At 42.0% G+C, this 16,649-nt stretch overlaps 1 protein-coding gene across 7 annotated transcripts in view; it reads right to left on the reverse strand.

Moving 5' to 3' along the window:
• The window catches only part of SLC9A8 (solute carrier family 9 member A8), a 90,643-nt gene extending 74,256 nt beyond the window's left edge, over nt 1–16,387 (reverse strand). For 3 of the 7 annotated variants that reach the window (XM_042462048.1, XM_042462050.1, XM_042462047.1), the window contains exons 1-3: nt 16,192–16,387; nt 11,948–12,052; nt 6,143–6,321 (exon numbers count right to left, since the gene is read on the reverse strand). In XM_042462048.1, the coding sequence (XP_042317982.1) occupies nt 6,143–6,321; nt 11,948–12,052; nt 16,192–16,205 (298 nt within the window). In that variant the 5' untranslated portion in view covers nt 16,206–16,387. Of the gene's footprint in view, nt 1–2,399; nt 2,548–6,142; nt 6,322–11,947; nt 12,053–16,191 lie in introns of those variants that run through there. The other 4 variants (XM_042462051.1, XM_042462049.1, XM_042462052.1 and 1 more) reach the window with 4 other exon arrangements.
• Between the last annotated feature and the right edge of the window lie 262 nt (nt 16,388–16,649).

Below are 16,649 nucleotides of genomic sequence, written 5' to 3' on the forward strand. Positions count from 1 at the left end.
GCCTGAGATCTCCTTGGAAGCCAAGATGATCAAACTGAGGCTGTTGTAATTTGGACACATCATAAGAAGGCACGACTCATTAGAAAAGATAATAATGATAGGAAATGTAGGGGGTAGTAGAAAGAAAGGCAGAACAGTGGAAGACAGCGGGGCTTGAAGATGTCTTATCTACAAGAGTCATCATGAGTCTGGATCGACTCAAGAGTAATTAACAACAACAACAAATTATAAAGAACTTGTCATAGCGTTAACAGCATCACAAAGAATACCACTGAAAATGCCACAACCTTTAACATGTCCATCATGGACAGGGTTGCTTCTGCACCATATGGGGCCACACAAGCCCTAAAATCATTTGGATGCCATCTCATGTAGATCAGACCTACCATGAGATCCAAACAGAGATACTGTACAACATTTCCTCTGTAATCAAACTACAATTTGGACAATTGGTCACCAAGAAGCACCCCTTGCCCTCAGCATGCAAGGTTTTGCATACCTTCCCTTGCCAAACAACTCTTTTTAATGTTTGGAGAGGAAGAGCAGGCTCTTCTGAGTAGCAGGAAAGATTCCAGCTGTTTCTCATTTTCTCAGTCCCTTACAAATGTCCATCCTCGATCCTCAAATCCCTGTGCAAGTCTGAGAATTCCAGAGCAAGGAAAAGGTTAGTGATGAGGGATGGCCTGTCACCAGACCAGCATTTGTGGACCTCCCCAGGTCATATTTATTTTGTTCTTGACAGTTCTCAGGGGTTATTACAGTCTGAGGGGCTTTGTAATTACACAAAGCTCTTGTCAGTGGGATGTGAGCAGGAGAAGTGGAATTCAGTACTGGCTGGTCCCAGGATTTATTTAATGCAGCCAAGATTTTAGCCTATTCTGCCAGAGAAGAAATCCAGGGGAAACCCTTCCATCCTTCTGAATATTTTTTTTTAATTCCTTTGTGTCACAACAAGTATAAATGTTTAAAACTTTCCTTAGTCATCTACTCCTGTGTTTGTGTTTGGGGGCTTTGATCTTCCCATTTTAGATTTATTCAAACATCAGGTTGCAGGACTAATGTTAATTTGTTCTAAAGACAAAGGTCTATATAAAATAAAAAAGGAAAATTGGTTTCTTATACTTTAAAAAAAACAACAACCACTGGACCTTACTTGAGCAATATACTTCTTTTTAAAAAAAAAAGATCCTGTTGTTCTTTTCCCCTATTGTTTCACTTAATAACGTCTCAGGTGACTTTATCAAATTATTTACCTCACTAGGAGTAAAAAATTCAATTCTACAAACAGCCTGAAACATTCTGAGACAAAATTCCAATTAAGCTGAAACAAGCACTCAGAATTTCATAGAAAACTCGAAGAGGTTTTGAGGAGGAAATCTGAGAAAGGAAGGAAAAAATTCCACTGCAGGAAAAATGAAATAAAATGGAAATGAATTTAACATTTAGAAATAGGGAAAAGTGCTAAGATATTAACTCAAATAATTTAAGACTCCTAGATACTACTGTTGAGAGCCAGCATGGTGGAATGGTTTGAGCACTGGACTATGGCTCTGGAGACCAGTTTCAAATCCCTGCTCAGCCATGAAAACCCAGTGGATGACCTTGGTCAAGTCACATTCTCTCAGCCTCAGAGCAAGGCAATGTTAAACTCCCTCTAAATATATCTTGCTAAGAAAACCCCATAAGTCACCATATGACTTGAAGGCACCCAACAACAACAAGATAATATTATTACAGAAATTCAATGTTATGGCCTGTTTGAATATGTCAGAAATTCAGAAATAGACTATGATGTGCGTGTGTATGTGTGTGTGAAATGATAATTCAGAACATATTTAGGATCAATTTGTCTTATTCCTAGGAACATGTACAGTGCAGCATGTAAACCTCTGAAGGGACAGCAATGCAATATTATACGTATCTTCACAGAAATCAGCCTCAGGTTAAAGGCTTATGGAAAAATAAAAAAAATAAAATAAAACATGCAAAAGGAATGCTACAGCCTTATATGTATCAGCCCTAACTGTTGTAGAGACTAATTCAGCAAGATGCATGCTCTTTGTAAAGGTCTGAAGTTACACACAAGCACATGGGAGAGGGGAGTGATGGAGGATCTCCCCCAAATAAATAAATAAGACTTTTTATAATGCCAGTAATAAAATACAGACCCTCTGTAAGTCAAAGGCTGTGTGTATTTGTTTTATGCTGTTTTTTTCTACTGAGGTTTTATTAAATACTTAAATTAAATAAAGTATGCATGATACTGCATTATGCTTGTTTCCAGCTACTGTGTACTTAAGAGGACAGTTTCAGTACAAATATGTATAAAGAATGAAAAACAAAGGAATCACTGTAGCAGGAAAGGTGGTGATTAATTTAAGAAAGCACACAACACATACAACTTTATTCTTGCCTAGCCAGTTGTCTGCAACAGATAGTGGTTCCTCTGATGGCAAATTCCCATCCATATCAAAAGACGCAGAAAGGAAGTTCAGAAAGCCTCTGGAGAGCCATAGGTCCTCTCTTGTGATATCAATGCGTCAGAGTCTAATTAAAAATGGAAACATTCTATTTACTGCACAAGTCTACTTCGGAAGACTAGGACTTGTATGTTCGAATAAATTATACCCTTATTTTAAACATAAGATTCAAGGGCCTCCATAGGCCCTTGGAGATCCTCAGTGCAGCAAGTGAAACACATGTATGTTACACATGAACTACTTAACAAACTTCAAAGTGTTCTTCAAAATTAACTGTTGTTCATACTATTAGCAATGATGTTACTATTGGCTATGGCCACAATAGCTTGTACACGTTCATTCTGCTGGTATCATCATATCGCCATTGTTTAATATGTTTTTATTCCAGGAAATGCTACATGGGCAAGAGACCCATGGCAGCTTGGAGCAAAGCATCCTGGCAGCAATATCGCAGCAATCTATCTTTATGGTATTTAATACTCATAACTGACATGCCCTCTATTGAAACTCAGTCAGCAGGAGTTGCTTACCTGGAAGGAGAAAAACAGCAGGAATATCAAGTACATGGCAAATCCCTTTCTGACCACTAAGTTGCCATCCTAGTCAAACAACCTATGAAGTAGCCTACAGTTGGCTAGTTTAAAATGTTGGCAAAAAATTCCCTCCAACTGTAGAATATCTTCACCTCAAGGTGAAGCAGCAAATTAAAGCTGCACCTCAGTATGTCTCGAACTCTCTTTTGTTTTGCAAATCCACCTGCTAGTTCAATTCAAGTTGCACTTTTATCATTCTTAGTCAGTCTAAAATCAATTAAAAGCCAAGAACCTTTGTAGGGTTCCTATTCATTCTAAGTACCAAGCTCCCAAATTCTCTGGTTACCCCACCCTGGATATGCAACATCTTTAACTATCATTGAGATTCCTCACCATTCTGAGAGATTTATTAGAGAAGATCCTCCATAGAACTCAAAACAATCACTCTGCTGCATTGATTCCAAGCTCTTCTTAGTGTTCTTTTGGCACAATGCCCTTTTCTTGTAATGTGCCCTTAGCACAGTTTTTCAGGCTCTCAGGTTAAAGCCAAGTGCCTGGGTTTCCACAACTAGTTTCCCTTCTTACATCTACTAATCTGCCACCTTGTATACTCAAAGCATCAGTGGCTGCATTCAAAGACCAATCATTTCAGTGATATGGCTCAGTTACACATTCTACATATCACCTGGCTCTTAGCAAGCCCACATCTAAAACAAACAGTAAACAGCATGTAAGGTAAGGACTGTTGGCTTTAAATTCAGTGGTTTAATTTTCTTGTTACAAGCTGAGAGCATCATACTATATTTTCTTATCGTCTAACTCCAGTTTCCTGACCTCAGTCTGTTTGCCTCTTTCCATGTTATTTTCCTTAAACGAATCAGGGATCAAGGGGAGGCACAGCTTTATAAACATTTTAATAACAAAAACAACAACTATTACTACTATCAACAACAACAAGTGAATTATCTGCCAGTCCAAGAGTGGTGTACTAATTATGCTTTCATTTCTATAAAGATTTATGGTACAATAAAACATTTTGTATATACTCGACTATAAGTCGATTTCGTGTATAAATTGAGGGTAGGTTTGGGGATCAAAATTATGGATTTTGATATGTCCCGTGGGTAAGTTGAGCATAAAACTTAGGGGCATGTAACAAAGGATGTAAGGGATGATGCAAAGGAAAATTATGCCAAAGAACTTAGAAAATTCTGGCAGGTATAACTGTTTGTGCTTATCCTAAAGGCTGGATGGAGGAAAGAGTAGCGGGCATCCATTCTTCTTTTTGGTGCTCCCAAGATGCACTAAGCACGCGCCTTTTACCACTCTGTTCAGAGAAAGGGGGTGGCTCCTTTTTTTTATTTATATAAGAATTAAAGTACAGTACTTACATTGACCCGTGCGCAAGTCGACCAAGGTTTTGGGGGTCAATTTTTTGACTAAAATTTCTAGATTTATACATGAGTACATACAGTATGTGCTTTAATCTTAATCTTTGTTGGTGAGCTACTTGCCCCACTTTGTCTTAGTACACTGCATAATCTGCCATACATGTGCAGGCTTGTGCAAAAAAAATTGATATTTCTGCTTTGGTCAAGCACATATACATATGCACACATACCTATACATGTATTTCACATTTGCACACATGTATAATAAAGGGCACACTGAAACAGTCAATTTTGTATTTTGGGAATAAAAAGTTAACTGACTGAACCATGGGCACCTGTTGTGTGGAGAGTTGTGTGAAACTATTTTAATTTGATGCCCATATTACACTCAGCACATTGTAACCTGGAAAACCTTTCCATAGGAGTTCATGCATTTGTAAATTCCCAATTAGACTATTGCTATGTGGAACCTCCCTTGATGCTAACATAGAAACTGCAATTAGTGCAATATGCAGTATCTAGACTGTTCAGAGGGATACTTCAAAGAAATCATATGACAGCAACCTGAGAAGAATAGCACTGGTTGCCAATAGGCTTCTGGTCTGAATTCAAGGTGCTGGTGATGACAATTAAAGTCCTAACCAGCCCAAAACCTGTTCACCTGAAGGAGTACCCTTTCCTGCATATACAGTCAGCCCTCTGTATCCATGGATTCTGTATCCACAGATTCAACCATTCATGGCTTAAAAATATTAAATGACACATGCATCTTAAGAGGCCAGAAGCTGTGCCAAAGCAGTGCTCCAGCCCTCGGGACTGGAGTGTGGCTTTGGTGCAGCTTCTGGCCTCTTAGGACACATGCATCATTAAAACAGCATACCTCCAAAGTGACCTGAAGCAGCTTTATTTTGGCCTGTCCGTACGGGCTCATACTTAGGGAAAACACGGGAAATGTGGCAACACATTGGTAGGACTACCTTCCCTAGGAGGCTGATTGGTGGTGACTCTGATTTCATTTTAGTGCCAAGCTAAAATTTATCAAAGATTTTGGGGTATAAGGTTTTTGTTTTGAATCTGTCTATGTTTTTAAAATGTTTCTGGGGCCCGCACGTCGCACAGCGCTAATGACGTTGTGAGTGCGCCATTGGCGCCTTGTGGCATCATTAGCGCGCCGCAAGAAGAAGCGCCATTTTGGGGCATCTTTTTTGTGGCGCAGAGGAGCCTTGCGGTTTGGCCGCTGGGGCTCCTCGCCACCGCAAATGACGGCGCCAGCAGACCGCCCGTTTTGGGTGGTCTGTAACGTGCCAGTGTCTATTTTTCTAACTGTCTGATATACTTTAGACGAATTCCAGTTGTTTTAAATACAATCGTCCCTCCATACGATCCAGCCCCAAAGGAGCGCTGTATAGTTGCACTGCCGCTGCTATGGCACCCTTTCAAGAGCACAAAAAGGAACCGCATTTTTCAGCTCCTTTTCACGCCCTCGAAAGGCCGGATAGGGGCCGCAGCGTGCAGTTGCTGCAGCCCCGATCCGGTGCAAAAAGGTACCCTCAGTTCTGTGACTATAGTCTTTCTCAAATCTGAAACATTGCACTGTGAATATGACTTCTTAAATGTGCAAATTCTAGTAAATGAAATCAAATATCACAACCGCTATCTTTCCACTTATCTACTATGGCTGTTAATTCCAGAATACAATCAAAAGTAACTGATAAGAGATTGTTGAATGCATATTCACCTAATACAAGAAGACTAAAGAATATAGTCATGCCACTTGATTGTTCCTCTTGTTGAGCTTGAACCCCAGTTTGCACTGGAAGGATAGGTTTGGCAGGTGTAGGAAGCACCAGCTTCGTGGTAAGAGCCAGCGTTGTGTGAAGAGTGACATTGAACACATCATGAGTAGCATTTGAGAACCTGCAAGAAAATACAAACCTAAATAAGACTAAGAAAAACTGAAACAAAATCAAACTCACAAACAGAATTTTGAGGGAAGACTAAAGGAGAAACTATTATTTGAGAAACATACTGTAATAAATAATCTTAATTAGTTTCACATATAAATACTGTAATTATTGGTATACTGAAGATCTTAGAAGGATGAAGCGGGCTGGACGACTAGACCGTTGCTGGCGGAAGACTCGACGTTTATCTGACAAGACATGTCATAGGACTTTTCTTAAAGCCTATTGAGTGGCAAGCTGCAGCGAAGAAGTCTTTCTACTCTGCATCTATTGCGTCTGCAAAGTCTTGTCCAGCAGAGCTATTCAAGGTGGTTAAGATGTTGACTCAAACTCCTTCCACCTTGAATCCTCTTTTCAATCTACGAGAGCCTGCTGTGATGCCTTTAATGACCACTTTGCAGATAAAATCTCTCAGATAAGGGCCAACTTAGATGCCAGCGTTAGTACAGAGTCAACGAGAGAGATGTCTAGTGACTCCATTAATGAGGTTATCTTGGATCAATTTCAGTCTATGAGTACTGATAATGTAGACAAGCTGCTGGGTAAGGTAAAAAAAGACCACCTGCCCTCTCAATCCCTGTCCAAATCCTGGATATTATCTTAAAATTGAGAAATATTGTTTTATATATTAGAAAGCTTGATCAACCATGTTTTAATACTTTCTAACATTAACAATCCAAAGTTATTAGGCTTTGATATGATTTATGGTACATCTTTCAATTAAACGTAGGAAATTACATTGACAAGTAGATACTCTATGTATAGGAGTATAGGACAACAACACCAATATAGGACTAAAACAGAAAATTAAGAAGCAAAATACTGTTCAGATGTTATGTCCAACAGATTAAATAATAATTGCTCTTTAAAAAGTGCTCTTTTCAAGCAAGTTGTTTTGATTGAACTTACATTAATTGAAGGATTTGTTTCTGAATGGTATTTCTTGCACTATAAAATGAAGTGATTAAGAAGAAGCAACTTACCTGGATACTGGTCTAAAAATGAAAAACTGCCAATGAACTATTAAAGTCAAAATTTTAAATTCAAAACAGTCATTGTTGTTCCAGGAAGACTGTTAGAAAATAATAATAATAGCCAGACTTTTAAAAAAAAAAATCAGTTAAAAAAGCAGAAGTGGTTTAAATCAAGGTTTAAATTAACCTTGTTTAAACCAGCCAGTCCTGCTTCTGAGGGTGCTTGCCTTTCCCATCCTGTGGAGGCTGACAGAATATGACCTGTCCAAGGTCACCCAGTGGGTTTCCACAGACAAATGGGGATTCAAACCCTGCCCTCCAGAGTCATAGTTCAGTGCCCAAATCACTATCCTAAAAGCAGACACTCAGCAGCATTTGTTTTAGTAAAATGACTTCCAGTATGTGTGTTCAGCAGTTATCGCTATTGAAGAAAAGCTGAAAGCCAATATAGTATTCAGCAGCTTTCCTTCAATAGCCCTAACTGCTAAACACACACACACACACACACACACACTAGAAGTCATTTTACTGAAAACCCATGCTTCCCCCTCATTTATTTCACCCTTGGTATATTAAGCCAGACAAACAATATTATTTCTGACCTACAAACCAGGCTGTGCGCACTCCATTAACTGCACTGAATACAAAGTTAAGAAAAGAACTAAGAACAAAATTAGGATTCAACCAGACCAGGACCCTGAAGAGATACCACCTGAATTAAAAGTGGGTGAACATAGAGAAACCCTAACAATGCAGAAAACTCTGAAGAGCCTGTTGAGTTCCCTGATTCCAAAGCTAACCTACCACAGGCCCCTAACAAGCCCTCACTATATCTTGGCCCTCAGTACCTACACCTTTACCCTCAAGACAGGTGGAAAATCCAAAGCACACATTTAGCTATGAGGAGCTTCTCCATCAGGATCTTCTCTGAAAGAGGGGAGGGGGGGCAGGAAGACTTGCTACAGGAATATACATCTCTTACTACTAGCATTGCAGCTCTCTTTAGGAAGCTCAAGAGAGAGCTCTTGTGAACTACTGTCTTGGTTCTAGTTTCATTTCACATTTCTGATTCTCCTTTAGCTTATCATCCTATCTAGCATCAATGTACTTACGTAGTTGTGAATTCTTCTTCCACTCTAACTAAACCTGAAGACTGACCTATACCCTAGTTCCTGCTTGAATCAAGTATATGACATCAACAACCAAGCTTACTTCTACCATATATTATTTGTCCATCTAGCCTAGGACTGGGCAACTCTGACGGATCAAATCTGGATCTCAGCACAGAATACAGCTCTCAGGAAACTGCTAACACTTAGTAGTTCTGCCAGACAAAGTTCAGGGTGGGGAAAGCCACTTCTGATATACCTAAATCACTGGATCTCTAACTTTGGCCCTCCAGGTGTTTTGGACCAGCTCCAAGGATTCTTGACTGGAGGTCAAGTAGGCTAGGGCTCCTGGGAGCTGAAGTCCAAAACAGTTGGCAGACAAATGCTGTGTTGCCAATTTCTGGGGAATTCCCCAGTTTCCAGGTAATAAAAAGCCTTTCTGGGTAATTTCTGGGTATAAAAATTTCTGGGGAATTTCTGAGGAATTAAACCTTCCCATTGGGTAATTAGTGGGCCCTTGCTTTACATGGGGGATCCATACCGACCCCCCCCCCCCCCCGCGTAAAGCAAATATTGCATAAGCTTGAGCCCTATTATATCCAAAGGATATATTGGGGCTCGTGCTTGCCATGCGGCAATGTGTGCACGCAGGGCACATGCCCATTTCCCATATGCTGAAAGCCGCCTATTAGGAACCCACATAAGGCATGGGCTCAATGTAAAAGCCTTTCAGTTTATGGATAATTATCTCACTTTCCACTCACTCTCAAAATGGCCAAAAATGCCTTTCCCGCCCAAGAAATGGCCGACCCAGAAGTTCCCGACCCCCCAAAAAATGGCTGACCCGGAAGTCCCCTCCCCCTTTTGCCTTCCCATAGTGCTTTGCAGCCCCTTGACCCAGAAGTCCCACCCCCTGACCCTGACCCAGATGTCCCAGGGAATTTGGGGGCGTTTCGGGGATTTTCAGGGGGATTTCCTTCGAGGGTGATTGGCAACACTGGACAAATGCTTGAGAAGCACTGATCCAAATCACATTTCTGTGGCAGAACAAGGCATGTTCCTTACATGTCTTGTTTTAGCATGGAAATGTGGTGCCAATGCTTCACTGACATGTGGCAGTATGCAATGGGCGCTTCAGAGAGCACACAACCAGTAGAGGGCACATGCAGCCCATAAGTTGCCCACCCTGAGCTAACCTAGTGGCAGAAAAGACCTGAAGAGGCCTGCCACCTGAAACATGATCCTTTTAACTAGAGAAAGTAGGGAATGAATATCATTAACTTTATTTATAATCCACTTTTCCCTCAAGGTTGAGGGTAGAGCAATGCCTCCTTGATGTTAGACATGCGGAAAATGTTCACTGGATAAATGTTCCTGATTCTGTTACCAAAACAAACATTATGCAACACATTCAGTGTGTTGTTACACAGAGACACTATACACCTGTAGTTATGTTTTGAGAAAACAGACACAATAAAACAAATACTATCTTTTTTTAAAAAAATCAAAGTTTAAGTCCTCAGTAAATATCCATCATGTATGTATTTAAAGTGCCTTATGCTCTGATGCCAATAAAACAAGGGTTTTTTTTACCACATACTGTATAACTCAAGTATAAGAGTCAAAGTACTGTATTTTAACACACACACACATATATATTGAGAGAGAAAGTGTGTGTGTGTGTGTGTGTGTGTGTGTGTACACATACACATATATGACTGTAAGGGAGTCAGGCCAGGTTGGTGGGAATGCATGAGACAGGGGAGTGGAATATATTTTACTAGTGGACCCTTGTTATACGCTGGGGTTTGGTTCCAAGATCCAAACAAAATCTGTATATGATCAAGTCCCATTCAATATAATGACATAGCAAAATGGCACCTCTTATGAAAAAAAGGAAAATCAAGGTTTGATATTTTTGTTCATTTTCAAACTGTGGATGCTTGAATCCGTGTATAAGAAATCCATGTATAACAAGGGCCGACTGTATTTTACTGAGGTCAAATCAGGATGATGGCAAGAGAAGTCTTTTCACATCTGAAAAATATGGAGGACTATGTGGAAATCTGATGCATTTTCAAAAGGACAGTAGATGATGGAAAGACACAGCTGAGTTCCTGCTACAAATTAGGAAACTAGAAAAAATATAGATACCACAGATGTTACAGCATTTGTGTTGACACATTATACTACAACAAAACAAAGCAAGAATATTTTGTATACTGTCATACACATTGCAAAAAGAAATGGAAACATACAAGGGCAAAAAAAGGTGTGCTGGATGACAGAAGGACTCTCTGATAAGATAGATACTGGATTAAAAGAAAACACAGGACGTCACTCATAACATTTATTTAATTGCTGTCGATGAAGTCATTAATCACTGAAGAGGGAGACAAAAGTAGGCTCTGCAAGAAAATGTTACCGCATGCAAGGTTCTCAACAGAATCGTTGGGGTTTTAACAAATCTTTAGAGGTTTTGCAAATGAGGGTTTTCCCCGAGCATGGCAACACTTTCCCCCTTGTGTGGGAGTTGTACTGTTTGTAGTATATAAATGCCACCATTTAAGAACCTGAATTCTGGAAAAAGATAAAATAAAGGTAATTTTTTAAAAAAATTGAAATGTTAATTTTAGGGTTTTAAAATTGTGGTGGAGTGAGGAAGAGTTGTTGGTTGTTATTATTTGTCATCATGTCAGCTTCAAGCAATGACAACCTATACATGAGAGACCTCCAACCCTGTGTGATCAACAGCCCTGGCATAGGTCTTATAAAGTTATTGCTTCCTTAGCTGAATCAATCTACCTGTGAACTTCTTTTTTCCTACTGCCTTCCACTGTACCCATTTTTGAACGAATCATGACATATCAGCTTCTTGCACTGAACAAGCAGTTACCTCTGAGCCTAATCAACTTCCAAAAGTTTTTAAGAGGGTCTCAACAATATAGTATACATTGTCTTCCTCGTCTCTACTTTATCTTCACCACACAAAAGCTGCATGGTAAACGAAAAGTTAGTTGCCCAAGGTCATCCAGAAGGTTTCATGGCTCAGTGGAGACTAAAATCTGGATCTTTCAGGTCCTAGTCTAGCAGTGTATACAAGTGGAGAGTGCCAACAGTTTGCAAAGGATAGGAGGGCAGAAGGAAGAACTCAACACTCTTGTTTACTTTCTTACTACTATTTGATTAAGGCTGTCTACTGTCTGCCTCCACCTTCTTCAAACCATCAACCAATTCTCTCTGAAAAGTTAGGAACATAGTATGCTGCTAAGTCAGACTATGGTCCATGCAGCCCAGTATGGTGATCTCTGACTATAAGCAGCACTCCAGGGATCCTAAATATACCTGGCTATCTCCTGATTTCCCTGATAGTTTTCCATGCAATTACTGACCATTTTCAACTATGCTTAAAATCCAAAATCACATAAAAATCAAGCGTGTTCATGGTAGCATGGTGATACTAAATGATAAAGTTGAAACCCATCTTCTTATTTACCTGTCCTTTTGAGAAGATGTATTGCTTAGATTCAAAGGAAGCATATCATCACCTTTCCAGTCTAAGACATTTCCATCATCACCATTTATAGCAGCTTTGCTGAAGCTGAGGAAGAATATGCAACAAAAAAAAAAAAGTACAACCCATTCCTTTCAAGCTTGTTAGCATTTGGCAGGTGCTGTCTTTGTTAAAAGCCATTAGAAGTATCATTTGGGGACTGCAAACGGGCATGCTAAACCCTGCACTCAGAAGTTCTCAAAACAGCCACCTCCAATGCCTAAAAGACTTCTGATGAATTTTTGATGTGGACAGAAGAGTGAAATGTAACAAGTATGTACTTAAACTTATGGCCAGAACTGATGGCCCTTTAAAGCTGCCGTCCGGGAAGTTTCGCAGTTCTGAAGCCACCTGGAAGTTGGGCAGTTGTCCAGATGCGTATGCAGGCCTTGACTGCAGCCAGCCCATAGCCTAAAACTAGCATCCGCAGCTTCATTTCTAATTCCAAAACTGAGGTTGCCAAGGCATATAGCCCAATACAACAATTTCCAAGGTGGTAGTCTTACAGCACGTTACAGACTAACGGTCCAAAACACACTGCAGAAATAATCCAATTTGAGACTGTTTTAACTGCCCTGGCTCAGTGCTAGGGAATTTTGGGAACTGTACTTTTGTGAGATGGTTAGCCTTCCCTGTCAGAGCTCTGGTGCAACAATAAGCTACAATTCCCAGGATTCCATAGCACTGAGCCAGGGCAGTGAAAGTGGTCTCAGACTGGATTATTTCTTCAGTGTGTGTTTTTTTGGACCTAACATTTTATTTAACATAAACCTTTATGGATTTCAGCCCACTTCATGAGATGATGGATTTTATGAAACTGGAAGCTGTCCACAAAAGGTGATGCCAAACAAAACTGATTAATCTTTAAGGTGCCATAAAACTCATTATCTGTGTGGTGTAGTGCAGCACTTCTCAAAACTTTTACCTTTCCCTCCCCCTTTACATTTACATGGGGACGTCATTCCCCCCCGCTGCCCTGAACATGGTATAGAAATAATTTTTTTAGTTTATGTAGTATGCATATTTTCATTCACACATTCATGTAGTCATATTTTAACATTTTATAAGGATGTCCTATGAGGAACGCCTTAGGGAGCTGGGGATGTTTAGCCTGGAGAAGAGAAGGTTAAGAGGTGATATTATAGCCCTGTTTAAATACTTGAAGGGATGTCACATTGAGGAGGGAGCTAACTTGTTTTCTGCTGCTCCAGAGAAAAGGAACCAGAGCAATGGATGCAAGCTGCAGGAAAAGAGATTCCACCACAACATTAGGAGGGATTTTCTGACAGTAAGGGCTGTTAGACAGTGGAACAAGCTCCCTCTGAGTGTAGTGGAGTCTCCTTCCTTAGAGGTTTTTAAACAGAGGCTGGATGGCCATCTGTTGGGGATGCTTTGATTTAATTTCCTGCATGGCAGGGGGTTGGAGTTGATGGCCCTTGCGGTCTCTTCCAACTCTATGATTCTATAACATCATTCAAATTAGAAAAGTTTTATTCAAGTAAACTCGAAATTTAACTCAACGCATGTGTAAATTTTACATATAAAAAAGTTGGGGAAGAAGAGAGAAAGGAGTGATTAGGGCCTACAGCTGCGTTGGATCAGGACTGCAACAACCACACGCTGCAGCCTCGATCTGGCCTTTCCAGGGCACAAAAAGGAGCCACAAAAGGCAGCTCCTTTTTGCGCCCTGAAAAGGATGTGATAGCTGCGGCTTTAAGGTGCTCTTTTGGCACTGTGTTATGTTGGTGCAGCGCCAGAGGAATGTTATGATGCCATGCACTGTGTGGAGCGGTGCACAGTATCACGTCGCCATGGAGGCGGAGTGAGGGTGTATGTCATATGGACTCCATCCCCAGGCCAGCCTTAATGGCCGATATGCACCGCTCCCAATTCTCACACCAAAAGCTATTTGACAATGGAATACACAGCCTTGGAGAGTGGTAGAGTCTCCTTCTTTGGCTGTTTTTAAACAAAGGCTGGATTGCCATCTGTCAGGAGTGCTTTCACTGTGTTTTCCTCCACAGTAGAATGGGGTTGGACTGGATGGCCATAAGATCTCTTGCCTCTCTATGATCCTATGGGGGAAAAAATCTACGAAACTTCCCCTTTGGGGGCCCTGCACCACCATTCTGAGGTGTAGAAGTTTGAATGTTGGACTAGGACATTAGGAGACCAGGGTTTGAATCCCTGCTCAGCCCTGAAGACCTTGAGTAAGTCACACTCTCTCACCCTCAGAGGATGCCCTCTGAAAAAACATGCCAAGAAAAACCCAAGATAGGACCTTAGGGTCACCAAAAGTTGGCTCAGGGACACTGTGGCCTCCTTGACTGAGTTCATTGTTTTATTATTATTATCCATTGGTAAACCAGACTTCAATTCCTTGGAAACCTGACCTGGGAGCCTGTGGATGCAGTCACAGTGGTGACTGGTTTCCACTCACACAAAACTTGGAGCACCTATGAACCTGCCCCAGAGCATTTGTGCCAGAAAAGCCGTGACAAGACCTGGCTGCTTTCATCATTCAACCCACTGGGTGACCTTGGGCATGTCACACACTCTCACCCCCAGAGGATGCTAATGGCAATGGCAATCCCTTCTGAAGAAACCTGCCAAGAAAATCCCATGATAGGGTCATCTTAGGGTTGCCATAAGTTGGAAATGCCCTTAAGGCACACAACAGCAAATTTCTACTAGTAGTAGTCACACACTCTCAGCCTCAGGGGGAGGCAATGGTAAATCTCCGCTGAACAAATCTTGCCAAGAAAACCCCATGATCAGTTCTCCTTAGGGTCGCCCTGAATTGGAAACAACTTTAAGGCACACAAGGACAACAAAGGACCGGTCCTGTTGTAAGTTCAGCTATAGTAACATAATGTTATGCTACAGTTGATCTCGATCCAAATTCTGCAGATTTCAACCAAATCAACAAATGCCTCCAACCAGCATAATTTGAACATAAGATAGTGCTTTATCTATTGTAGCGGCAAACCCCCCGCTGAACAAATCTTGTCAAGGAAACCCCATGATCCAAGAAGGTTATATCCGATTGGAGAATCAACACTGGAGTTTGCTGTCAAGTCATTTCTGATTTATGGCAAACCCTGAGAGCCAGCATGGTTTGGTGGTTTGAGCACTGGACTATGGAGACCAGAGTTCAAATGTTTCCTTGGCCATGAAACACTCTGGGTGGCCTTGGGCAAGTCACACTCTCTCAGCCTCAGAAGGCAATGGGAAGCCCCCTCTGAAGAAATCTTGCCAAGAAAACCCCAGGATAGTGTCGCCTTAATAGGGTCTCCATAAGTCAGAAACTACTTGATAGCATGGAGAAATGCAAGGTACTGCACTTAGGGTGGAAAAATGTAATGCACAGATATAGGATGGGGACACCTGGCTGAACGAGAGACTTTACGTGTGAAAGGGATCTGGGAGTCCAAGTAGGCCACAGGTTGAACAGGAGCCAACAGTGTGATGCGGCAGCTAACAAGGCCAATGTGATTTTAGGCTACATCAATAGAAGTATAGTGTCTAGATCAAGAGAAGTAATAGTGCCACTCTATTCTGCTTTGGTCAGACCCCACCTGGAATATTGTGTCTAGTTCTTGGCACCACAATTCAGAAAGGACATTGAGAAACTGGAGCCATGTGTCCAAAGGAGGGTGACTAAAATGGTGAAGGGTCTGGAAACCATGAAACCCTATGAGGAAAGACTCAGGGAACTGGGGATGTTTAGCCTGGAGAAGAGAAGGTTAAGAGGTGATATGATAGCCCTCTTTAAATATTGGTAGGGATGTCATATTGAGGAGGCAGCAAGCTTGTTTTCTGCTGCTCCAGAGACTAGGACCCAGAGCAATGGATGCAAGCTGCAGGAAAAGAGATTCCACCTCAACATTAGGAGGAATTTCCTGACAGTAAGGGCTGTTCGACAGTGGAACAAAGTCCCTCAGAGAGTGGTGGAGTCTCCTTCCTTGGAGGTCTTTAAGCAGAGGCTTGGTGGCCATCTGTCAATGGGGATGCTTTGACTGAGAGTTCCTGCATGGCAGACTGGGGCTGGGCTGGATCAGGGCCCTTGGGGTCTCTTCCAACTCTACGATCCTATGCTAAAACCATCTCCCCTCCGGAAGCCCTCCATCCGCCCCTGGGACCTGCCCCAGCCTCCCGCCCCCGGCCTTTATAAAGGAGCCACTCACTCAACTTCCGCCATTTTCTCCCTTCTTGAGCGAGGGGGGGCCTATGCCCCTCCCCTTCTCCTTTCCGTAGAGCGGAGGGAGGGATAAACCGCCCTGACGGCACGCTTCCGGGTTCTTGTTTATGGCGCTCTGGGCACTCGCGCGAGGCGCGTCTCTATGGTAAAGAGAAACCCAGGGAGGGGGAAGGAGCGGCCGTTGACCCTTGCGCGCGAGCGTTCTCTCCCCGTCTCCTTGGCAACGGGGCCTGATCCGCCGCGTGCGTGGAGCGTGACGTCATGGCTGCCGGGAAGGAGCGTCGTTCGTTGCTTCCGCGGTGCCGCCCTTGAGGCGAGGCGGCCGTTTCCGCAGGGCTTCCCGGCAGCCGCCCTCCTCCCTTATCCTTGCTGCTCTCAGTCAGGAAACTTGGGCTGACGCCCCGCTCCGGCCAAGGAGCCTCGTCAGTAAATAGAGACTAGTCA

This window comes from Sceloporus undulatus, chromosome 4 (genome assembly GCF_019175285.1).
Source record: "Sceloporus undulatus isolate JIND9_A2432 ecotype Alabama chromosome 4, SceUnd_v1.1, whole genome shotgun sequence".
Lineage (NCBI taxonomy): Eukaryota > Metazoa > Chordata > Lepidosauria > Squamata > Phrynosomatidae > Sceloporus > Sceloporus undulatus.